General features: G+C 36.7%; 1 protein-coding gene across 3 annotated transcripts; it reads right to left on the bottom strand.

Moving 5' to 3' along the window:
* Positions 1–272: 272 nt before the first annotated feature.
* On the bottom strand, positions 273–20159 carry LOC131146105 (uncharacterized). 3 transcript variants are annotated; one of them, XM_058095439.1, is made up of 10 exons: positions 19771–20159; positions 18825–18991; positions 18672–18736; positions 14211–14251; positions 13919–14007; positions 13647–13760; positions 11215–11292; positions 10714–10779; positions 1363–1443; positions 273–681 (listed from the first exon to the last, which is right to left on the bottom strand). In XM_058095439.1, exons 1-10 carry the CDS (start codon positions 19970–19972, stop codon positions 574–576), a joined length of 1011 nt encoding a protein of 336 aa, XP_057951422.1. In that variant the 5' UTR covers positions 19973–20159; the 3' UTR covers positions 273–573. The 3 variants fall into 3 exon arrangements, with proteins under 3 accessions (XP_057951422.1, XP_057951425.1, XP_057951424.1); XM_058095442.1 differs by having other exon boundaries at positions 18825–19024; positions 19771–20145; XM_058095441.1 differs by having other exon boundaries at positions 18825–19002; positions 19771–20145.
* Positions 20160–25883: the final 5724 nt, after the last annotated feature.

Genomic DNA, 25883 nt, shown 5'->3' with positions numbered 1-25883 from the left:
TTGATGTTAAAGAAATGTGTTCAGGTTAAAAGTCATCGTGTTTTTTCCTGTATTTTCAGCTTGATGAGGAGATGTAAGCCTTGTTAGATGTAGTACTTCAGCATCTTCTTCGTGCCCATTAGGCTATCAAGCCTTTCATCCTGCCTTCTAAATATTTTACTACATCCTGAAAAAAACCCCTTACTAATCACATGTAGCATCATCCACGCTTGCAACACAAATAGACGAACATATATGACACAAAACTATGTAGAGAAAAGGAATCAGCAGAAGAATAGAAACCATTTCCCCCCTTCATTAAAAAATTATCAAAACTGTGATAATTGAAATTATACACGCTTGATTAAACCCCAACCATGGGGAAATCAGAATTTCATTATAGTGCTACTCTATATGCAGAAACCGAAGACTATGGAACAAGAAATGTGAGTACAAGGAGAAAAGCTTTAACTCAACTGGACATTGTAGCAAGCCTGCCTTTATGGTCAGAGACTGGCCAATGTTGCAAGCCAGCCCAATGACCATTGAGAGGAAGAGAAGCAAAATAGCCTGGTTCCATGAAATTTGAGACCCTCAGGCTTTTGAGCAGCCCAGTTGGTACCTGCGGACCTTCATTCTTCCATTCAATGCAAGAGCCAACACATCGTATTCCTCTACATACCACAGCTCCGAAACCATGGCCTGTTACAGAAAAAAAAATGCCAAGGCTGTGACATTCACATTCAGACAGGTGGGAAAAACATATACAAAAGCTTTTGAAGCTAAGGATGAACTTGCGGCAGCACAAAATCAGCTTTTTGGGGGGGGCGGGTATGAAGAAAATCAAAGCGGCTGTATACCGTTCTTGGGGCCATTAAAAGTCATTCTTCCTGGAAATTGCTTCCATAATTGTGTACGGGGAAAAATTTAAAGACCTGATGGCCACCACACAGCGGTTGTTGCTTGTGATATTCTTGGGTGTTAGGAATGTAGGCTGAATATCAGAGACAACCTTCTATACAATTCATTTTGACACTACTGTTGGATGAGATCTCTTCAAAAAGCAGGCATCAACATACCCCTCCCCCTACCCTCACAAAGTGGGGAGCCTTGTGGCTCAGGGATGCCCTTACATGTGCGCAACATTAAACAGATCCCTCAAAAAAATAAGCATGCTTAGATAATCATTACAGCTTAGTTAAATAATCATTGTTTTATGATTCTACATCCTCCCAATATCTTACACACACACACACATACATATCACAAAAAATATAAGGTGGCACATACATATCATAAAAAATATAAGGTGAAAACATGTGACTTCCATTTCATAAAACAACAAAACATCCTCTAGCATAAACAACGAAACATAAAATTTACCTCAAAGCCACGGATTTGATTGTTTAGGCAAGTGACTAGCTTATGGAGGAAATGAACTTGATCTACCGTTTTATGCTGCTCCTGTATGTGACAACAATCACAGATGATGAAAAGTGAGAATACAAACGCTCAACTCAAAACCAACTAGCTTTCGCCAGACGATTTCTCTGGCATGAGAACACTAAAGTGCAATGATTGCTAATTCATACAAACCATTATAGTGTTATCTATTATGGAGCAGTTAAAGTTGAAAAAACAATTGGACCTTGATAACTAATTATAGCAGGCATAAGGGTAGGGGTGGCAAATCAGGTAAAAACCTAACGAGAGATCTGTTACCCACCCGTTTATACCGGGTTTGGGTTTGAGAGGAGGTGACCCATTTATAAATGGTTCACCACGAACACAACACGTTTAATAAACAAGTTAGACAGGTTTGGGTTGGAACCCGTCGAGTCACCCATTTATATTAAAAAAATAATGTTTTATAATATTTATTTTTTACTGTAGCACTTTTAGATAAATAATAGTTTATAATTACAAGTTATATAACTAAATTTGTTGAAAATTTGAAGAGGGAAAAATGATACATAAGACAAGTGATAGATTATATTTCAATTAGTTTTGCTTTTTAAATTTTAAATCATAATTTTAAAAAAAAAAATTAAGCGATGTATTGCTTTTAAATTTTTAAGTTTTTGTTAAGATATTATATTAATAAATAAAATAAATGACTAAACGAATGCTTTTTTTTTTTCAGTTGGTGAAATGTTAGAGAAAAAAAATTAAAATAAATAAATTATATTTTTAAACGGGTGCTTAACGGGTACTTGCTTATGACCTACTTAATAAATGGATGGGTTTCAATTTATAAGTTATTTACCCATTAATAAACTGATCAACCCAAACCCAAATATAAAACACTTACCTAATTCGATTTTGGAAAGATACAAGAATAACCAAAAATACCATTGAAAGTTTTTGATTTATCAATCATTATCATTATACTATTATAGATGGCACTAACAAAGATAAAGAGTGACATATAGAAAAGAAAATTTAGAAGTTTATAGTCTGCCAACAGAACATCTCAATCCACTCCCACCCCCTGCTAAAAAATAAAATAAATAAATAAACAAATAAAAACCAGCCAGCTCTTAAAACCCTAGTTCCACCGCCAACAGCTCATATGGTAGTAAGATTTTGACAGCAACCGATATGCACCTTCCATAGTTTAGTACTACACAATCCAAAGGATGTGAGGAGAGGGCTTACCTGTTCCCTCTTATCAATGATTGGGACCTCAAATCTTAACTATTTTTTCTTTTCCTGATCCGAGCACATTCCTAACCCCTAGCCTTCTCCTACAGGAACCTACCCATTTCTGTTTCCTCCGGCCACCGGGGCCCCCCCGGGGGGGGGGGGGGGGGGGGATGGGGAATGCAGGATGGGCAAGAAAAAGCAGAGACAGGACCACAGAAATTGTAAGCCAGTCATCAACTACATCAAAATACAACCAAGGCGTACCAAATTTCCCTGAGAAACATGTGCCATTTAGTAATTCACCAATTTCAATATATCAAGAAAAAAAAATTAATTGAGCCACTGACCATGCGCATGAGGTGATTAGCTAAAATGAATTATTTATTAGGGAAAAAAAACTACTCTTCCAGGAACATAACTGCAAATACAATAGTCCAATAGGTTGGACAAACAATAACAAGGCCCACCAAGAACAATTCAGTAGAGTCTAAATTAGGTTTTTTCCTTTTTAAAAAGAAAGTGTAGCATTGATTTTTTCTTCAATTGATCTATTTATTTTCCAAAATTCAGCCTTAAATTTCTGCTTCTCCTTTCAGCCCTTGCCAAAAAAAAAAAAAAAATTGTCCTTTGTTTCCATGAGTTAGTGACTGTAACACTAGACCTGTGCTTTTGTTTGTGCATGCACATTAGGATATATTCACTCCAACATTTTAAAATTGAGGCTTGCCTCAAGATGGGGCATGCCAAAACACCTTGAGCTCAGTCTAAAGTAAAATCCCAAAAATGCCAAATGCTAGGGTCTTAAGAGTTCTGCAAACCTAACACATGGTTTTGGTGTATGATTATTGACTTAGAGGTATTGTTGGTTAACATGGATGCAACTATGCAGTTAGCATCGAGATGATGGTTCCTGAATGTCTCAGTGACATTGTGGTAGGTCCGAATAGTTTTGATGATGGTGTTCTCAAATCTAATATTTTTTATCATTAGATCCTTGGTGATTACTCGTATGTGACCGAAAATACTTCGGAGACTAACTTATAGGGAACACCAAATGAGCATCCTACCTCCTCGATATCCTAATGGGTACCAAGTAAGCAACCCTAAGGAGCACTCAAGGGCAGACTCTTCACATCCACAAGAGGTGCCCTGCACTTCCATGTAGAACTGGAAGCCCCATGGACGATCCATTTGAGAATGAGATCGCATGGATCTTTCAACACGTACGTTTGGATGTACATCCTTCCTAGCCATCAACACTATACAATTGGGCAGTATCATCTAAGAGTTTGGTTCTGTTGTGGGGATGATAGTTACCCTCCAGTAGTAATGATATGTGAGTTATTTCCCTTAGCGTTTGAGTTTGAGCTCGAGCTCCTCGATGACGACCTTAGTTGATTCAAAGGTTGTTGAGTCGTGAGACTGGACCACTGGTTTGGACCCTTGAGTGTTACCTTGGATAAGGATGAGTATGGCTGGGTTGGACATGGTGTGATTTTTTCCACTGCAAGGGAGTGACTCCTTGACACTTTAGTACATTGGCAAAGGTGATTCCTTTTGGCCATTGAAAACTCCACATCCGCGATTGTTGGCATTAGAGCAGATCTCTTGATCTTGAATGAAAATAAGATTGAAATTGTTGGCATCAATTTGATTGTGGGTATTTAGTTTGTGACATTGAATGAGGGAAGGAGCGAGTTTCATTGAGTAGGTTCTTGTCTCGCACTCCCCTCTTGTCAAGTAACCCATTGCAAGTAATGAAAGGAAAGTTGACCTTCAGTGAATATCTAGCGAATATCAATTTACTTGACGGTGCACCGTACTTGATAAGGGGTGAGGGTTGATGGATGAGATCGAAGATGTGAATACCTTGTGCCCTAGAGGCAGGTATTATTGCCACACTTTGGTTGTCCTATTGCGGTTGGCATTGGAGCTCAAATGGTTATCCGTTAAGAATTTCGGTGTCTTCGTTCGACAGGAAAAGGTGATATTCTTAGATCTAGAAGAAGTAGATGATTGCGGGTGTTTGCCCAAAGAAGTCTCTTATGGAACTTGAGAAGTTCGTACACATAAAGAGAGGTGACATTCTTAGATCTATGAGAAAGAATGAGTTATGAACGCCTTGGACAAATAGTACTCAAGCCACGAATGCAGATTTGTGTTAGTCACTATGGTGATGTTTACATAGTGGAGTATGGAACTGAAGGGGACCACAAATGTTTCTTATTGGACTTTGTTGGAGCCCAAATGCTCATGTGATGTTCCGGTGGTAACGAGCGCGGTTGGAGACCGCTATTGTGGAATTGAGGGAATTGCGTTTGCACCATTTACATTTGACACCTTATTGATGACTTATGCTAGAGGGCATTAGGATGAGTTTACTAGAAGGCATTACGAGGAGTTTAGACAAAGGGCATTTGAATCATGTTGCCAGTGGGCACACATAAGCCATTGTGGCAAGAGGGCCTTTCTTTCTTCTTCTTGTTGTGCAGGTTTGTGCAGCACAACTAAGCTAAAGAGACGCCTTTCAAATGAAAGTTCAAGTTTGAGATAGAGGGCAGAGATATCAAAATGATAACCACGACGGACTGTGGTCGAGTTTGGTTTTGTCAGAGGACAAGAGATTGGGGAACCTTGAGCTTCGATTTGGGTTTTGAGATTTGAATGTCTGAGGACATGGAAAACTGGTTTTGAGAAGAAAGATTGGCACTTGGGTTGTGACTTGAGCTTGAGGCTTAAGGACACGAGAAATTTTTTATATCGATCCTACGGTCGGATTTGTGTTAGTTGGTTACCTTCGGAATTGTGGCATTATGGGTTGTATTGTCTATCTTGTGAGGAATTGGGTTGTGAACCTAGGATATTGAGATTGCTTGTGTTTTTGGAATTTCCTTGGTTTGGACTCATCCTTGGAGTTGTGCGTGAGACTCCTTGGGTAGGGGCTCGCCTTTGGAATGGTATATCAAATTCAAGGTACGTTGGCTTGCAGGACATGGTAACCCCATGGTCTTGATATTGGTTATTTCAAAAAGAAACTCCAAGGTGTGAATCCATCTTTGGAGTTGTGTCTATTAAGACTCCTTGGTGGAGACTCACTTTGGCATCGGTTTGTTGGTTTTAAGATTTTGATGGTTACTTGGTTGGTTGTCTACCAAATGTTTTGATGGCCAAATTTGGAGCCGAGATGGGATCTATTATTGGATGGTAAGGTTGGAATGGAACGTTGAGATTGTATTGATCGTCTTGGGTTATGACAGAAACTTTAATCAAATGAGATTTTGGGTTCGTTGCTCCATGAGCTGAACTGAGATTAGTCTTAATCGGTTTCAGATCAAACTTAGCTTTTGGGAAGTGGTTTACTACGAGAATAAATGGGCGAACACTCTTCGAATCTTTGATAAGAGTTTGGTCTTGAGAGACAAAGATGTAAATATGGATCTATATCAAAGGGTTGAGAGTTTTCTAGGTGTGTGTTAATCTTCAAAACAGGTTGATATGCTAGGGCAATCAGCTTTTGGTTAAGTTGTGCGCTTGGACATGAGCAGTCCTCGGTTGGTTCATAGATTTGGGTGTGGTATTGAGAAAGAAACATTCGATTTTGGCTTTGAGTTGAGTTGAAGACCTTGTGTTTAGGGATGTGTGCCACGAGCGACTTCGGATCAAATTGGGATCAAGTCTACCATGGGATCAGAGACAAGATTGGCTCCAATGTGGTTAGCCGAAGCCTCCTATGTTGGAGTTCAACAAGTATTGCTGAAACTTGGTTCATGTATGTTCATCAATAAGGATGCTGATAGACTGAGTGGGGGAAAATGTTAGGGTCTTAGAGTTCTACAACCCTAGCACATGGTTTTGGTGTATGATTATTGACTTGGAAGTAATGATCAGTTAACCTGGATGCGATTGTATGATTGTCACAAGATGGTTTCAGTATGTCTCTGTGGCAATGTGGTTGGTTCAGATAGTTCTAATGATGGTGTTCTTGAATCTAAGATGTTTGATCATTAGATCCTTGGGGTTTACTGTCACAAATGTGGAGTTCTCATTGGCCAAAAGGAATCACTCTTGTTAATATACTCTTCAAGTGTCAAGGAGTCACACCCATGCGGCAGCAAATACCACACCAAGTCCAACCCAGTCGTATTCATCCTTATCTAAGGAAACCTCAAGAGTCTAACCCAATGGTAAAGTCTAACAGCTCAACAGCCCTTGAACCTACAAAGGTCATCACCAAGAAACCCCAACTCAAACGGTAAGAGAAATGAATCACATTCCACCAGTACTGAGGGTAACTCTCATCCCCACAGCATGACCGGGGTTTTAGATAATACTGCCCAATTGAATAGCCGACAACTAAGAAGGACATACACCCACACTTTCAGGGGTTTTAGATAATACTGCCCAATTGTTTCCCAAATGGATTGTCCATGGGGCTCCCAATCCTATACGAAAACTCAAGACATCCCTTGAGGATGTCAAAAGCCCGCCCTTGAACACTCCTTAGGGTTGTTCACTTAGTACCCATTAGGATACCAAGGGAGGTAGGACGCTCACCTAGTGTTCCCTCAAAAGTCAATCTCCAAAGTATTCTCGATTACATATGAGTAACTACCGAGGATCTAATGATCAAACATCTTAGATTCGAGAACGCCATCATCAGAACTATCTAGACCTACCACAACGTCACAGAGACATACCTAAATCATCCCTATAACAACCACACAGTCGCATCCAAGTTAACCAACCAATACCTCCAAGTAAAAAAGCATACACCAAAACCATGTGTTAGGGTCGCAGAACTCTAAGACCCGAACACCAAGCATTATACACAATGTCTCGCACATTTGTACAAAAGGCACACCTTTTGCACCTTGTTAATCGAGGCTTTGGGTGCATAAATCTCAAGTTAGATTTGGCAAGAAAATTTTACTACACACATATATATAAAGAAATGCACTAATATGAGTTGATTTCTAGAACTTTTTAGCTTCAACCTTTGTAAAAATAATTGAGTTGCATATTGGATCATGAAAAAATAGTTTGAACTTTGCAATTCTATAACTATATCTTGGCATGATTTACTTAATGAATTCAAATTAATTATTTAAAATAAAAAAAAATCAACAAATTATATATGATTTTCAAGATTTTATTTGTAATTTTCTTAGTTCTTATTCATTTTAAAATATATACTTAAATTTTATTTACATATTTTTATCTAACAAATTAAATTCTCAAAAGGCTCACACTTCAAAGCCTTGTGCCTCACGTTATGCTTTCACCTTTTAAAACATTTATTTATTCTAGAAGAGTGCAGATGACAAGGACCATGGTTTTAAATAGCAGCCACAACCATTATGTGGTGCTGTTACTATTCGGATTTTTGGGGCCCTAATATCATTACACCCTGCTAAATCAATGGGAATGCAAATCACATTGGCCATTATGGGCTGCTAGCATTATGTAACGACCACTATGGGCCGACTACGGCTATTATAAAACCATTATGACAAAAAACAAAATATTATTTATATACTTTTCTTCTCATTGTCTCTCAATTTTCCTTTCATAAATCAACCTCAATTAGTGATTTAAAGAAAGGGAGAGAAGATTATAAAGGATGATAATGACAGACAGTTTTTTTTTATTATATTCGCAACATATGCATTTATTAACAATTTGATACAAACATGGTCTTAAATTTCCACAAAATTGTCAAAATTTCCATCAAAATTTCTGATTTCCATCACCCTCGAAATCAAAATGGAAATCGATTTCCATTTTACATAATTTCCATCAAAATTTCAACAAATCATTCAAAATTTATCAAAATCTTGAAAGTTTAGAGTAACTTGTTGAAGTTTTAACTATAGAACAAAATTTCCTCATAATTCAAATGAGAAATTTAGAAGCAAAGTGAAATTTCTCTCTTAATTTAATTTATTTTTTTATTGAAACAAAAAGGTCAGTACAAGAGCTTTTGAAATTATACAACAGAACCAAGCCTTAAGTCCCACTAGGTAGGGCTTTTGAAATTATATGAAAAAATAAACTTACAACAACATTTTTTTATCTAACCATTCTTTTAAATTATCATTGTTTATATAATAAATAATTGTTCAAATGATTTAGGAATTTTATTTTTATTAATTGAATATGTTTAATGCACATTATCTTACAAACATATTTGATATACAAATTATATTATAATTTTTCCACCTCATACACAACCTAGATGTATTTAACTTGTAATATATTAGTTCTAAAACTTATACTATTACATCTATTAATCATTTCTAAAGTTTCATAGAAGAGTTCCATACTTTACTGCTAATTTTCATTATTTTTTCAAACCAAAATCAAAATTTTCGTACTTCTGGAGCTTCAAAATTTGACACGAAATTAAAATTTAAGATCTTGGATACAAACAATGTTTTGTTAAAAATCCATTGATTTTGATAATATTAGCAATTTAATATTTATTTCCTATACTATTCAACTTCAACCTCTAGTCATTTTCTAGTTGTAGTATTTGGAGAGTCACATTAGAGTCTAAAGGATTTAGGATAAGTAAAAAATAAAACAAAATATATGAAATGTAATTTCAATAACGTAAGGAGTAGCAGTGGTGAGAATATTAAACTTAATAATTAATAAACTATTAGCACTAATAGATTTCAATAACTTGGATCTTTTATGCAAGTGGAAGGAGAAATTGAAGATGATGTAACACAAACAATTAAAACAGGTTGGGTAAAATGGAGGAGTGCTTCAAGTGTGTTCTGTGGTCTTAGAAAACCCTTCAAATTAAAAGGAAAGTTTTGTAAGATGACTATAAGGCCGGCTATTCTTTATGATTCTGAATGTTGGGCAACTAAGAAACATGTAAAAAATGTAAAAGTCACTGAAATGCAAATGCTAATGTGGATAAGTGGTATACCATTAAAAGATAAAGTAAGAAACGAGCATATACACAATAATTTAGGCATAGTACTGGTTGAAAATAAGATAAAGGAAGAGGCTGCCTAGATGGTATGGCCATTTGAACCATAAGCCTAGTACAGCGCCTGTGAGGAGGAATAAATTAGCTATTGTTTCTAGCATGAAAAAGGGTAGTAGTAGGCCTAAAATAACTTAGAATGAGGTAGTGAGGAAAGATTTAATAGCACTTAATCTAGTAGAGAAAAATGTTATCGATCGGGTGAATTGGCAAAAAAGAATTCATGTAACTGACCCCATCTAGTGGGACTTGAGGCTTGTTGTTGTTGTGTAGTATTTTCAAGTTGTTAATACTTTATTTTTTAACAATAAATTTTATGATTATAATATAGCAATTTTAAAGCTTAGGTCATATAATATAACTTCTAGGTCTAAGTTTAGTATGTTTTCATTAACTTAATAAATAAATAATAGAACTTGTTTAGTATATTGTATGTTTTATGTGCCTATAGATTAATGAAGTATATCATATTTTAAGCTAACATATTTTGTTTCATTAATTTGTTTATCACATGTATGATTAATGACAATAGGAGTTTAAAACCAATGCGAAATTTATCATCCTTAACAGACAATGTTTGTAAGTTGAACTACAAGATCCAAAGTACATTAAAAATCGTTTTAAAGATGGGTTCAGGGCTTAAAACATGCACATATACCAACATTAACAACGTTTTGTGAGCTTGAAAAAAATTCATGGCCACTAGACCCACTTCCTGCCATGTCATGTCATGTCCGCACCCGTTAACATTATGCTACACTACCCACTATCACTTTTTAAAAATCATGGTAAGGACTTGTTTTGTTTAGTTTCGAACTTTGTAAATTTCCTTAAACTAGCTTCAATGTTACTAATTATTACTTAGTTACAGAAAACATATACATTCCTATAACTTGCAAACTCTATAGATAATTAAACGTAACAAGCTTAAATATATTTCTGACTTATTACCATTGGAAAAATTTGGGGCTGACCAATAAACCTTGCGAATGATGTGTGAAGCATAGCAGCATTATACATTCCTATAACTTGCAAACTCTATAGATAATTAAACGTAACAAGACGAAATATATTTCCTGACTTATTACCATTGGAAAATTTTGGGGCTGACCAATAAACCTTGCGAATGATGTGTGAAGCATAGCAGCATTATACTGCAATAAAAAGTAATGACAACAGATTAGCACACTAATGCAGCAAACATGCAATAACAATGAATTCCCTCAGGATACATGCGAACACTTTAATCCTAAATTAATTAAGCAAAAGGTTTGTTTAGAAGGTAGGGAAGAAAAGATTCTACAAAGCTTCATGATAAAAATTCATCCAAATGGTAATGAAGACCACCTGCATGTTATAATAGTGGATAGAGGACCTATCCAAAAAAAAAAAAATTGCAGTGGATGAGGGATTTTTCCGCTAAAAAAATTCCCCTTCTTAAGGGATATAACCATAAACATGTTCCATTAAAACCTTTTAGGTCCATTTTATATTCCCTTGTGCTTAAAGAATAGGTTTGGAATGTGGAATTCACATATGCTAGATTAACACGGAAGAAAAAATGAATAAAAAGAGATAAAAGATCTTACAAGTTGCTTTTCTGGTGCACGTGGAAGGACACTTCTCAATTTAGCACGAATTGTTACGGGATCTGTCCCAGAGACAACCTACACAAGAAACTAAAGCAAGTAAACTAGAGAACCCATGAAAATCTTTTTGACAAGTATTATTCAATCTGATAATCATCCATGAATACTCAAGAAATAAATGTGGCATGAAAATTCATTCACACGCTGAATGATGCCCAAGAAACGACACTATCCCTAATTAGTTATCACTTAATCCTCAAAAGGAAATAATGTAAATAGTCTTGGGATAATAGAAACTAAAAACCCAAATATCCAATAAAAGAACAAATCCACACAAATGACATCAGAAGGCAAAGAAGCGCAGCCTGGTGCATAGATTTACCAGGGCATGCAAAGAGGCAGTCTCTGCAACTCAAACCCACCCATATTACAACGAATCAACCTTATCAATTCACCAATGCCTGCCCTCTCAAAAGTTTTAGAAAGGACAAGAAACAAATCTGCTTCCTGCCACTGGGGGGATGACTAAACATTACATCTTATGATTAAATGGTAATTGATAAGATTACATGAATTATAGAACCTTGGAAAGCCACACCCTTGGTTTTGTTGTTGTTGTTGTTGTACATTCACAAATTTCTAGAGCTGACAAGCTAATCCAGTAGACAAGTTCTGCTGTTTCCTTACTCACCCAGCCTCCTTAAGAGGAACAGCTAGGGCATTTTAACTAATAGGGTCAAATCCAACACCCCCTGAGTTTTTCAAATATGACATTCCACCCCGTGTTTTTGAAAACTACCAAAAAGCCCATTGAGATTTAAATTTATTGACAATATGAACCTTCCGCTAATTGACCATTAGTCAACCATTAAATACATCAAAAAAATGAATTTTTACTCTTAATGATATTGACTTAAATAAATTAAATTGAAAAAATTGGTCAATGTAATGTCTTGAAAACTAAATAAATGAATTAAAAATTTAACCTATTCTTGAATTGAATGATTTACCGGTCCAATCACTTTGGATCAATTGATTGAAATAAGCATGACAAAATAATTTTATTATTATTCTATAATTTTTTAAAAATATATATAAAAAATTAAATTAAACAATATTGAATTAAATAAATTAAATTAAAAAAGTAGTCAATATAATGTCTTAAAAACTGAATAAATGAATTGCAAACCTAACCGATTCTCGAATTGAACAGTTTGTCGGCCAATCGCTTTGAATCAATCAATTGACATGACAAAATAATTTTATTATTATTTTAAAATTTTTTAAAATATATAAAATAATAATAAATTACTAATAAATCATAAAAAATGACTAGTAAGCTTGTTAGATGTAATTTCATAAAAATTTAATGACTAAACACATCATAAAACAAATAAAACATAATTCAATATTTCTAAATTCAAGTAACCTATCAAACACAATGCTAAAAAAATCATAAACTAAAATTTCAAAATTCAAACTTTATAAATTAAAATTATAAAGTTGAATGTTAGTTGTTCTTTGTGTAAAATATGAGTGCTAAATAAATGAACGCCTAAATTTATATTAATTGGTTAACCTTTGATCTAAACATTTCAACTATCTTTTTAAATTTTAACCAAGTTGCTATCTTATTAAATATGGATTCAACTAGACTCAGAAAACGATCGGCAATTCAACCAACCAGTTGATATAAGTCAATTTTTAAACCATATTTTAATTTTAAAGATATATTTAGTCATTTAATTTGCATGTAAAATTTTCTATAACAATTTGTGGAACAATAAAATTATTTAATTATTTTTATGAATTATTAAATTATTTATTTTACATATATTTTTAATTTTTTAAATAATAATAATTTAATTATATTGTCATACTTATGTCAACTGGTTGACTCGAACCAATCAAGTGGTTAACTCGAGAACTAGGTGTCCAATTTATTCACGAGTTCAATTTCCAAAAAATATTGTACTTAACTGAATACTTTTGTTGACTTTATTTATTAAGTTAGTGTCATTTTTTTAATCTATCTAATCACAAGTGAATAAAAAATGACAAAATTATCATTTTTTTCATTTTTTCATATATACTTAACGGTTGACTAATGGTCAACTAGTGGAAGGTTTATCTTGTCATTAAGCTTAAATCTCAAGGCTTTTTTGGTAGTTTTCAAAAACACAAGGGGTGGAGTGTCATTTTCAGAAAACTCAGGGGGTGTTGCTAAATTTTACCCTAATTAATAACACATGGATAAAATTTCAAATAAAAGAATGGATGTGTGTTATGTGAATGTAAGCATGAGATGGAGGGATGGCAGAAGGGAGCACTGATCCAGAAATATGCTATATATGAATTTTAAAATTATTGAGTAATGCATGCATGCATGCATTTATGGAAGAAAATGCAGGAACAGAAACCAAGAGAATAACCTGCCAGCACCCTAGAAGCACTCCAGTTGATGTCAGAACTACTCTATCTAAAACAATTTTCAAAGGGCACATATCACCAACAACAGATTTAACAGCACTTGCTTCAGCTTCAATCTGACCAAAAAGATAGGAAATTATCAAAACAATGTCCAAATAAGACAAACAAACAAAGAGAACCCTAAGAAATCTAAAAGGCAGAGCTACTTCATCTTTTGAGGCACGAACAGGAAACAAACAAAGAGATACAAAATAACCCTCTAAAAGGCAATTACCTCATCTTCCGTGGCAGGAACAGGCGAAATATGATGTGAGGCATGGAACATGCTAAAATGGTACAAACTGGAGTTCTGGTACCAGATCACTAACAGAGACACATGTAAAGCATACCAACAAATGTGATAGAAAAACACAACACTGAAATTTATCAAATATGTGGGCAAAATGAGACAATAATAATCCAATCAAAAGAGTCATTGTTCAAAGAACAATCAAACTGCAATAAGTAGTCATTTAATTTTCAAAGTACAACATCACTCTGAACAAAAAGATCGAATAATAACTAACCATTTTCAAAGTAAGGAGAAAATATGCCCCTCACAGCCTCCCTGCAGCAAGCCAAGCATGCATGCATGATTCAAGCATCCAACTTTATAGTATGAATCAAGAAAGTCATTTGAAAAAAATAAAAATAAAAAATAAAAAAAAGGACTAAAAAAAGAATTTTACAGGCAACAGATCTATGGTGCAGAACCTCACATATAAAATAAATAAATAAAAACAGGGTAGATTATTGCCAACATGCAGGTAAATTGTGTACCATAAACTCAAAGAAATGCATAAGTGCATGTCACTGTTGAAAGTATTAACTATTTGCTTATATACTAGGAGTCCATGGCCACCTTTCATATTTGAAAATTTTTGAGAGGATTGTGGCTCTTTATTCATTATATCATGCATCCACCACCACCCCCCCCCCCCCCCCCAACCAACCCACCCACATGGGGAACCAAAAAATAAAAAATTAATCTTGATTGGTTGAGAATGACAGTGAACCATTTGTTCATGAAAAATATACTTATCTATTAGTCTAGTTTAGTGAATCCAAGACAAAAGAAAACCTAATTATTTTACTTCGAAAACTCCACTGCTGATTTATTGGACTTTTAACAACCTGATAAATGGTGGCTCCTACAAGGAAGAAATCATTAGAATAAGCTACATAGTAAGCATAAAATCACAAATACTAAAAAAAAAAAATGTCCATTGCCAAATGAGCCAACCTGCTACTTTTAGATTTCACTTTTGAAAATCAAGCATAAACATCATTTTGATCTGACAGCTTCAGTCAATATAAAATGTAAGCTCTAGAATATGGGGCTGAGGTGGTTTTGCATACAATTAATTGAAGGAAGAAGACAGGGCTGAACGAGGAGAAGTGGGCAATCCTCAAGACCATAAGCGTTGGTGAGGAAAGCACACATGATGCATGCATGGTGGTACAAAATCCTTGGGAATCCAACAACAGGTATCAGGAGGCTAGATTTGGCATCCCCTTTATTTATGGGAATCCTATGCGACTCTAAGGCTAGCAGTCCCTCACTTCCTTTCAACAATATGAAGAAAACCCCACCCAAGATCACCAAACAAGTAGGAAAAAAGTAAAAAGAAACAAACATAAGAACAAAAGGGAAATTCCATTGTAATGAGAGGATACGAGCTTTGGATGCACATCTATGAATGAGGTGGAGGCCCAATTTTATAGGTTCCCATGCCCAACCACTTATTCTAGGATCTGGCCAATCATCCCTCAGTTGCTAACATCAACCATCTATTCTAGAATACTCAGAATATTTGCACAAATATTCCCTCCCTAGTGTGCAATGCCTCACTTGTAGGGGACACCTAATCGAATAATTGGTAAAGATTCATTTTATAAAGATCTGACAAGCTTTACAATCACTGTCACCTATCCAATGCAAACTTTCTCCTCTACCAGACCTTGGGACCAGCTATGTGTGGAAAGAATTAAGCACTATGTGCATTAAAGGCAAAGTTTTGAAAAAAAAAATAATAATAATTCTAGTATTACAAGCCCCCCAACCCCACTAGATAGCCCATTTGAATCTAACCTTGTGCACCTAACAAAGATCCTCCTTCAACAACAAACCGCCTAGATCATTCTTAAGAGATTCTCTTCTCAAGGCCATATCACTAGAAAAAGAGTGCTCATATCCTCCAAAGGATTAATAGTTTCTAACTCCTTCAAAATGTTGGCTTTCCTAATCCTCACATCTTCAAAAGCATCCCCATTCCATTTCTTCAAGGCCTCCTTAAGATGTTTCAATCTCTTCACAAGCATAAAACTCCCCAACCGTCGAAGGAACAATTCCTCCAATTGCAACATATTCTCAAACTATGACAGGGTAGGACCCATAATTTTAGAAGATTCCAAAATAGAAGGAAAATGATCCAAAACTGGTCTAGCTAGAATCTCTTAAGAAATTTTCAGGAAAGTGTCATGCCACTCCCTGAAACATAAGAATCTGTCAAGATGACTTGCTATCCCAACAGACTAGGTAAACTTTGTAGTATCTAGCAACTAAACGGAAATCCCTCTAACTCACACTCTCCAATAAAATTGTCAAAAGACATCATGACAGCATTAACAAAGAATCCCCTGGATTTTCCAAAAGATATTAAATGACATTAAATACCCTTCTAAAACCCAATTAAGAGCGAAAAAACAAAATACATACAAAAACTCATCCCACAAAAAAGATATAAGGCCATATTAGAAGTGCCATAAACCAAAAACAAACCCACTACTGGCCCTTGCCCCAAAACTTCAATAAGATAGGAAGAGTAAAGAACTCACAAAGACTCAACAATGGAAGCACACCTAGTATCCTACAAGCACAAGATGATCCACAAGCACTATTACAAGGAAGACACTCCCACTCCTTAAAACGCAAGTCCAAGATGCTTCAGATTAGGAACCTATCAACCATTTCGAGATCACTTTCTTGTAACACCAGCTCTTAAGATAATCTCTCTTATAAACTGACATTTTCCGCATCCTCTAAAGTCAAAGTCATCAATAAAGTCCTTAGAGCATTCATCTTCGCTAAAGCATGATATGCATTGTTGGCCCAAAACCTAACAGGTTAAGTTATCAGGTAAAGTGGGTTATCTAACAATCTTTTTGTCAACGGAACAGCAGCAAACAGCAAAGCAAAAGATTTCTTTCCTTACTTCAGCCCACAAGTATTTCCTTATTTCTCAATTCATTATTTTGTACAGTTAGCATACATATAGTTTACATGTATAGGGCTTGACAGATTATAATTTACATATATAGGTCCAGAATCATGCAAGAACTTATTTACTTTCCATGTATAGCATTCTTGTAAAGTCTATATATAATACATAGAACTAAGGCCAAACCATGGGGCCATTCACACAATACTTTGACATGGTATCAGAGCCAGCCGAATGCTAAATTTTTTTTTTTTCCCCTTCGAATTTTTTTTTATTCTTCTCAGTTTCAGAGGTGTCTCTCATTTCTGTGGCTATTGTGGTTTTTTTTCTCTTCTGGAATTTTTTTGTTCTCTGTTTTTTTGGTATTTCTGTGGCTGAGTGGCTGTCGCCACAGCAAGTTTTCTAGTTTGCCATTTATTTAAGTGCAGGCAACAGCTTTCTGTTGCAGTTTCTGGTGCTTCTCTGTCTCGGCATAGCAGGTTTCTGTCCTTGTGATTCTCGGCACAGCAGGTTTCTTGGTTCAAGATTTATTTTTTAGTGCAGGAAGGTTGGTCTTGGTTCTCTCTGTTGCTGTTTCTGGGGCTTCTCTATCCTTTTGATTCTAGGCACAGCAGGTCTTTTGGTTCAAGATTTATTTTTTAGTGCAGGAAGGTTGTTCTTGGTTTTCTTTGTACCTGCGTTGATTTATTTTTTGGGCTTCTAGATTTTCTGGTGGCCTTTTTCTTTAGGCTCAGTATGTTTTTTTTTGGGCTTCTCGATTTTCTCCTTTATTTAAGCATGGCAAGTTTACGGGCAACAATTATTCTACGTGGGCTTTTCAATTTGAACTTTTCCTGAAGGGAAAAGATCTTTGGGGTCATATTGATAGCACGGATTACACACACAATCCTGATAAATCCAAGGAGTCAGCGGCTTGCCCTTCATGGGCTGTACTTGGTGCCTAGGATTCAGCGGCTTGTTCTTCATGCGTTATGCTTGATGTCAGGATTACGTCTTGGCTTCTTGGCTCGGTTGAGCCACATATTGTCCTCAACTTGCAACCTTATCGCGCCACTCAATCCATATGGACTTATTTAAAAACAATATATCATCAAGATAACAATGTCCGTCGTTTTCAGTTAGAGCATGCGATTGCCATGTTTCAACATGACAATCGTTCCATCCAAGACTATTATTTGGGGTTGCTGACTTTTTGAAACAGATATTCTGATCTGGTTACTGCGAATGTTCCTGTTGCCTCTCTTGCCATTATTCAACGTCTTCGCAAGACTAGTCATCGTGATCAGTTTCTTATGAAACTCCGCCGCGAGTATGAATCTGTTCGCTCTTCTCTACTGAATCGCTCTCCTATTCCTTCTCTTAATGTTTGTTTGGGTGAGTTACTTCGTGAATAACAACGACTTAGTACTCAAGTTACTCTGGCACAATCTCATAGTAGTTCAAGGTTTGTCCCTGTGGCTTATGCTACTCAACGACGAGGACCGCTTGCGCATTCTAGCACCTTGCAGTGTTTTTTCTGCAAAGAATTTGGGCATATCGCTTCTAATTTTTCCAAGAAATTATGCTCTTCAATCAATTTAAGAAACAATATCATTTCGATATATAAATCCACAGTCCACACTATATTCCAAGTCCCAATAAATTGTGATTAGCTACAAGATATGTGCTTTCTATTTCATTGTCTAAAGGCCACATCTTCCATTGAATTAGTCTTTTTTACCATGGATGAAACATAATGACTAAGTCATAAGAAAAGTAGATGCTTACAATATATGCACTGAATATTCAGGGCTCAAATACAAAACATTAGCTCGTACAGGAGGATTTGCTGTCTGCATGCAAGGGGCAAAACATCCATAAATCTCAAATCATAAATTACGATCATAAGATTGATAATGGCTAAGTTTACCCAAAGGATACCTTAAGAATAGGTCTCACAGATCCATCCGTTATGGTGAAGATATCAGAAAGGGACAGTGACTGAGAAGTTTCACCTTGTTTAAGGAAGACTGCTCCGTGCTCGTCCAAATCTTTTTCCATTTTATCATACAACTTTGACCTTTCCTTCTCATTTGATATTGAAGCATCTATTGCAAGTCTTTTCCAAAGTTACTTTTACTCTAATAGTCTCATATAAGCAGCAGTGAGCAAAAATACCATGGTTTTAAATTCAGAAGCTACATTCTAGCAAGACATGCACATTTCACCAGATTCAGAATTTTGGTTAAGGATTACAAAAAGGAAAAGGTTGAACAAGTCAGCTTGTCCTAGTTCGTCATATATTCCAAATGACAACAAAACCACATGCAAGTTGCAAATTCAAAATCATGTTATATACTTGAAATATAACATTGGTGGGGTTCGCATATCATGGTCTTGTCATATTTCAAAGAGGAGAGCACAACTATACTTTTCTTAGCATAGAAGATTCCACAGTTTTTCCCCTTAAATTGAGGGCAATGTTTTAGAATACTGGGAAAATAGTGTAGATCATAGTCTGCTACTGTCATTCATATGGCGAAAGAGCCCTCTGAAACCGCCATTAAAAACCACCAAAGTTAGCAAATTTAGTAACACTCTGAAGTTCACCTAGCTATGGAGAAATCAAGCGACAAGAAAGGAAAATCTGCAACGCTACAGCTGCCAAACTCAATTCCCAGTTTCCAATAAAAACGAGAATTTAATAGAACTAGCGTCCGTTTGCCTGCTGCGAAGTGCAATCATTTGACACAACAAAAGAAGAAAATGAACTAATGGATCCAACCCCACAACTTCCAACGAGATTCCAAATTTTAGTTCCTCTTTTCTCCTAATTTCTCACCAACCAAACAACCCGTAGTGAACAATATGGGGAAAAAAAGCGTACCTGAAGACGGAGAAGAGGAATTGAGGGAGGAGTTCCGAAGGGCCATACGGAATAGGAAGAGAAAGAGAGAGGCAGAGAAGAGATGGATGCCAGCCACAGTCTTTGCACGACTCCACCAGTTCCTAACCCTAGCCATCCCCACCACCTGTTGACCAATTAACACACATCCCCACCCGCTAGAATCACAAGAGGGCTCAAGCATAGAGGAGACGGCTCGTCCGATTCAGAGGCATCTTCACTGTGAATGGTATTTTCTTACGCTGCGATTGACAGGGGAAGACCGGGGCATATTAACACACCTTTACTACAGTGCATGAGTCCTACTCGGACTCCTCGCCTTGTAAGTTAAGAAATGAAGAAGCGGTGAGGTGCTTTGTGGGCCTTTGTCCTCCGTAGGTCTAATATTTCCCTTTATAAGCTTTAATTCATACAATCTTCAAAGGGTAATCAAAATTTCACAAAGGAAGAAAATTTATTTAGCTATCCATGGCGCAAATATTATTAGAGCTCGAACATAAAGTACGAAGTTATGAGAATGTAGTCAGAATAAGTCAAAATGAAATCACCATCTGATAAGAGAATTACAACTTTGAAAAAATCCAAAACCAATTTAGTTCAATCCACAAAAGAAGGTCACCTGTAGTTGATGCAGCTCAATTATAAATGGCACACCAACTCCAAAATAGCCCATTTTCATTAACATAATTAGACAAGGGGCAAGTACTAAATCAAATAAGTTATAACTAGTTAAGTCAACCAAATCCAAAGAGGAAGAAAGTCAATCAATTATTGCAAAGATCTATGACTTATATAGAAGAACAATTATGGTCAATTCAAGGCATACAAGATAGAGGTATTGGAGATTTTTTATATTTGTGGCTTCTTACTGATGTAGACGTATCAAAGAAATTTAAAGTACTGTAACGACGACGATGGGTGACAGCGTCAACTGCAGCGTTGGTGATGAGCGACCACAGCAGCATTGACGATGGGTTGCAACGCCAATGTCAAATGATATGTCTCAGTAAGCAACAGCGAGAGGGACTCGCGAGTGGAAGAATGATTTCAAGAGGGTTTTCGGTGATTGAGTTTCGAAAGATATGGATATAACGAGTTACCGATGACAGTGAACAACTAGGTTACATCGAGGACGGGTAGTGCACCGATGTCTGTGGGAGTAAACGGGAGTGCACCGACATTTGTGGGAGTAAACGGGAGTGCACCGACGTTTGTGGGAGTAAACGGGTAGATCGTCAGGGGCTTTGGTTGCTGCGGCGGCTGTGTGCTTGAACGACTAGGGTTACATAGTGCACCGGCATCTGTAGGAGTATAGCGCTGGCGACTGTGGTAGTGTGCCGGCAGCTGTGTGTATTGATTAGTTCCCATGCAATATGCATGCACTTAGGGTTAAGTGAAAGTGAGTCAAGGTAACTCTCAAGTTACATACTCATAAAATAAATCTACTCAAACAATTTGATGAGTCCAACCAATTTGAGTTTTATAATACTTCTTACATGCCTAATTGACCTTAAATGAGTTTCTATAATTTTATTAGTAACTATACTATATATTTTATGCACATACTTAATGTATTATACATATATTTATTATTTTATAGTTAAATCAAGGTTAATCAAGTTGAGTTTGAGTTTTAATAATTTCTACCAAGATAACATGCTCAATCATATTTTCCACTTGATTGAATTTCAATTTAAAGTAAAAATATATTTATATAAAAAAAACAAAAAAAAAAGTGTTATTGTGATACCCCATGGATGAAAGGCTTAAAAGACTAGATGTTACTACCCATATCAACAAGGTGCACCTTTCTTTTCGGGAGCTTTCCCATAAGAACTCTACAGTTAAGTGTGCTTGATTTGGAGCAATCTTGGGATGGGTGACCTCCTGGGAAATTTTCTCAAGAAGTGTGTGAGTGAGGACAAAACACACTGAAAAGGACACGTGTTGGTCTGTGGGGCCAGTCATTAGTCCGATAAGGCCCCCCCTGTTGTCTGGTCCAGGTGAAGGAGGAGAGATATCGTGCTCCCTGGCAGACCCAAATTGGGGCGTTACAAATGGTATTAGAGCCAACACCAGCCGGAAGTGCGATGATATTCACATCGCCTAGGTTTGGAAATGTGGGTTCACAACGAGGACGTTGCGTTCTATAAGTGGGGGAGAATGTGATACCCCATGGATGAAAGGCTTAAAGACTAGATGTTACTACCCATATCAAACCCATATCAACAAGGTGCACCTTTCTTTTCGGGAGCTTTCCTATAAGAACTCCACAGTTAAGCATGCTTGACTTGGAGCAATCTTGGGATGGGTGACCTCTTGGGAAGTTTTCTCAGGAAGTATGTGAGTGAGGACAAAACACACTAAAAAGGACATGTGTTGGTCTGTGGGGCCAGTCATTAGTTCGATAAGGCCCGCCCCCTATTGTCTGGTCCAGGCGAAGGAGGAGAGATATAGTGCTCCCTGGCAGACCTAGATTGGGGCGTTACAATTATGGCAATAGCGGTTGACCACCAGTGGAAAAACAGATCCTATTAGGTAGCTAAGCTAGTTTGTAATGCATCATTACCATTTGTATGCATTATAATAAGAGGAGGAGAGATATAATGCTCCCTGGCAGACCTAGATTGGGGCGTTACAATTATGGCAATAGCGGTTGACCACCAATGGAAAAACAGATCCTATTAGGTAGCTAAGCTAGTTTGTAATGCATCATTACCATTTATATGCATTATAATGAGAGGAGGAGCCACCCGCAACATCTCCACAAGTTTGGCATAGTAGCTATTCCATCTCTGCTTTCTAGTTCTTTATGGCTTCCAGCTTCGCTCTCCAGCTAGACACCTTTTGTTTTAACTCTTGGTTCTCTATTTCCACCGTCCTCATCCTGACAGCCATCTCCTCCCCTCAAGACTCAGTGGCTCGATGCACTCGGTCAATCTCAGCACAAGAAGTTGCACTTGCACTTAAAGATGATGTTGAGGCTATATATCCACTCCCAAGACCGTTCAGGTAACCCCCCGCTCGATGCCCAAACACATGATTGCAGATCTCATCATCTGTGGGTGGCTGACTACCCTTAAGAACAAGTGCATCCCTCATCTGGACCATCTTCTCCTATATTCAATCATAAAAATATAGAAAATGAATAAATAACAATACAACTTTGACATTTTGAATTCAATAATGAACTCAATACTATAACTAACTTGCATGTTTCCTTTGAGCCCCCTCACACCACTTCTCTGATGACCTTTGATGTGTTATTTGATAAAGGGATGACCTTGGCTCCAGTTGTCCAGTGACGGGATCACACTACATTATCATATAAAACATTATATTAACAACTCAAGCCGTGTAAACATACATAAAACTTCTAATGTAATACTCAAATAGTTTTATAGAAATGACCTTTTGATGATTCAAAAATAACTTCAACCTACCACAATGTGTCGCATCTAATTTGCTGCGATTCTCAGCATTTTGTCGGCAGATAGCCTATAGAAAAGACGTAATGAGATAATAATCCACATCAATACTAAAAAGTAGTTATAGTATGATGAACACATCACCTGATAGTGAGGGTCACAGAAATGGCGACACACCACCTCCCAATCCTTGTGGGAGATTTTATCGTATGGGTGTCCTTCAACCTTTTCTCTCATCGCCTTAAAATGCCCATGCAATTTGTTGCAATAGCTCTTAAATCGAGTGCACAACTGCACGTTCACCACCTTTTTGACATGCACTTCGGTGAAAATGTCAATATCAAACATTTCTTACATATGAAATACATATAGACTGTTAGACAATTAATAGTGTAGTATAATAAAAATAAAAAAAATGGTTTTGGGTTACGCACCAAGATGCACTCGTAGAGAACTAAGTTCTAATCCTCAGTCCCCTTTGGCCAGGAAAAGCAAGTGACTGGAGCAAATTGTCGGCATATAATGTCAAGCTCCCGTGTCCAATTTATGCACCAATTACCCAATGGTGTCGTGTAGCCTGAAAGAATGTTGATCCGGATTCGCTGCCCAGTCCTCTCTAAGTGCTTGTGGAGCATCGTGTTCTTTGTTGCACCACAGCCTGACCTCGTCGCCTATGTCGTTGAGGTCGATGCTGAAAAAAGAGTTAAAGGATTCATTATAGATACACATATAAGACCATCAATATATTAATATTAAACAAATACTCATAATCTTACCAATGATGCTTATAATGGTGGGCAACTCACCCTAGGTCTGATCCCCAGCTGATGGAAGGATGTCAGGATGGGTTCCTGAGGGCTCAGAAGGTACTGCATCATCACTGACGTGCTTTTTCGGTCTCGAGGATGATGCATCATCTTGGTGGGATGCCATAGTGGAGAGCCTAGCTTGAACTAATCAATGACCTTATGGTGCCATGTCTACAAAATAATACACAACTAGATATAAGAAGATTGCATAGTAATATATTTTCAGTTATTTAAGCATATCAAATACATGGTGACAACATAACATACTTACCCTTTATACATCCTCAACATTGGTATTATCCTCACTTTCTAGTATGTATTCCTCCTCACTACAGTACTAGACCATAGTTTTATCTTTCCCATCAGTTTGATCATTATTGATGAAGTGACGGAGTACAAAAGGTTCAATTCCAATGTTAGCAGTCTTTACGTGTTCTGTCATGGCACTAACCCTATTCAATGGTATAGGATCAGCTCTTTCCTCAGCAACATTGAAAGTAGATTGCGTTGCTGCACTAATAGATGACTCATCTTCTTGGGAAAAAAACCTTTCTGACACTTTTCTTCCCATCTGCGACTTCTGTAATATGATACAAACTTCGGGAGGAATTTTTTTAGCCATATGCCATTCACCCTTCCTTCGTGCTTATGCATCGAGATATGTTGGATGCATATCCATCAAGGAACTTCACTAATTTCAGCCATTCAAAGAAATTATTCTTTTCATCCTTTGAAAATGTGTAACATGCCGATGGCATCACAAGCTTGTCCCCATCACAAATCAGATGCAACTTAGGCCGTATTCATCATATCTTCCATATCCTGGCGAGCATTTGCATTGTCCTTTGTCTTCTCATTTATATCCAGTAATGTACAAATGACATTCTCACAAATGTTCTTCTCTATGTGCATAACATCCAAGTTGTGGCATAGTGGAAGATCTTTCTAGTATGACAACTCAAAGAAGATGCTTCTCTTTGTCCAACTTAACTCATTCTCAGCACATTTCCTTTTTCTACTGCTCTATGCTTTCCCAAATTTCACATCTCTTATCAACTTGAGCTGGTTTAATATCTCTTCCCCATTTAATCGGTTTGGCTGCAACCTTCGTTCAGGTTTTCCATTAAAGCTTCTGACACCACAAGTCCTCCAAGGATGTCCAGGTCGTAAAAAATGACGAGGAAACATAAAGCATAACTTGCGTCGATGCTTCAAGGATAAGGACCTAGCATCCTCATTACACATTAGGCATGCTAAGATACCTTTTGTGCTCTAGCCCAATCGAGCATGCATTCGAAATGTTTGTCCTAGTTTTCACATCAAATGTCTCCACTCTTTTTTCTCAAAGTTCTTTCAACTCATTAATTAACGACCTTAGGTAAAAATTAATATCATTACTAGGTGCCCTCGGCTCAAGAATAAGTAGAGAAATATAAATGAAGGGTTTTTTCATACATTGCTATGATGACATATTGTATGGCATCATCATAACTGGCCATATGCTAAACAGGTTGTTCATGTTGCTAAAATGATTGAAACCATCTGAAGTAAGGCCAAGTCATATGTTATGAGGATAACTACCAAACCATGGATGCATTTTATTAAACTCGACCCAAGCTTTCGAGTCCTTTGGATGGCTAAGGGTGTTTTCCTCGTGAAGATGTTTCTCTTTATGCCATCTCATATCTGCAACAGTCTTTCTGCATATGTATAATCTTTGCAGCCGCGATATTAATGGTATCATAAAACTTTTTGGAGAATCTTTTTACCCTTCTTTTAATTAGTTTTATACCTCAGTTCACCACATTCTGGACACTCGTTTGCATTTCCGAGTTCACCATAAAAAAGTGCGCAATCA

Source organism: Malania oleifera, chromosome 13 (genome assembly GCF_029873635.1).
Source record: "Malania oleifera isolate guangnan ecotype guangnan chromosome 13, ASM2987363v1, whole genome shotgun sequence".
NCBI lineage: Eukaryota > Viridiplantae > Streptophyta > Magnoliopsida > Santalales > Ximeniaceae > Malania > Malania oleifera.
This window is presented reverse-complemented; position numbering and strand designations above follow the sequence as displayed.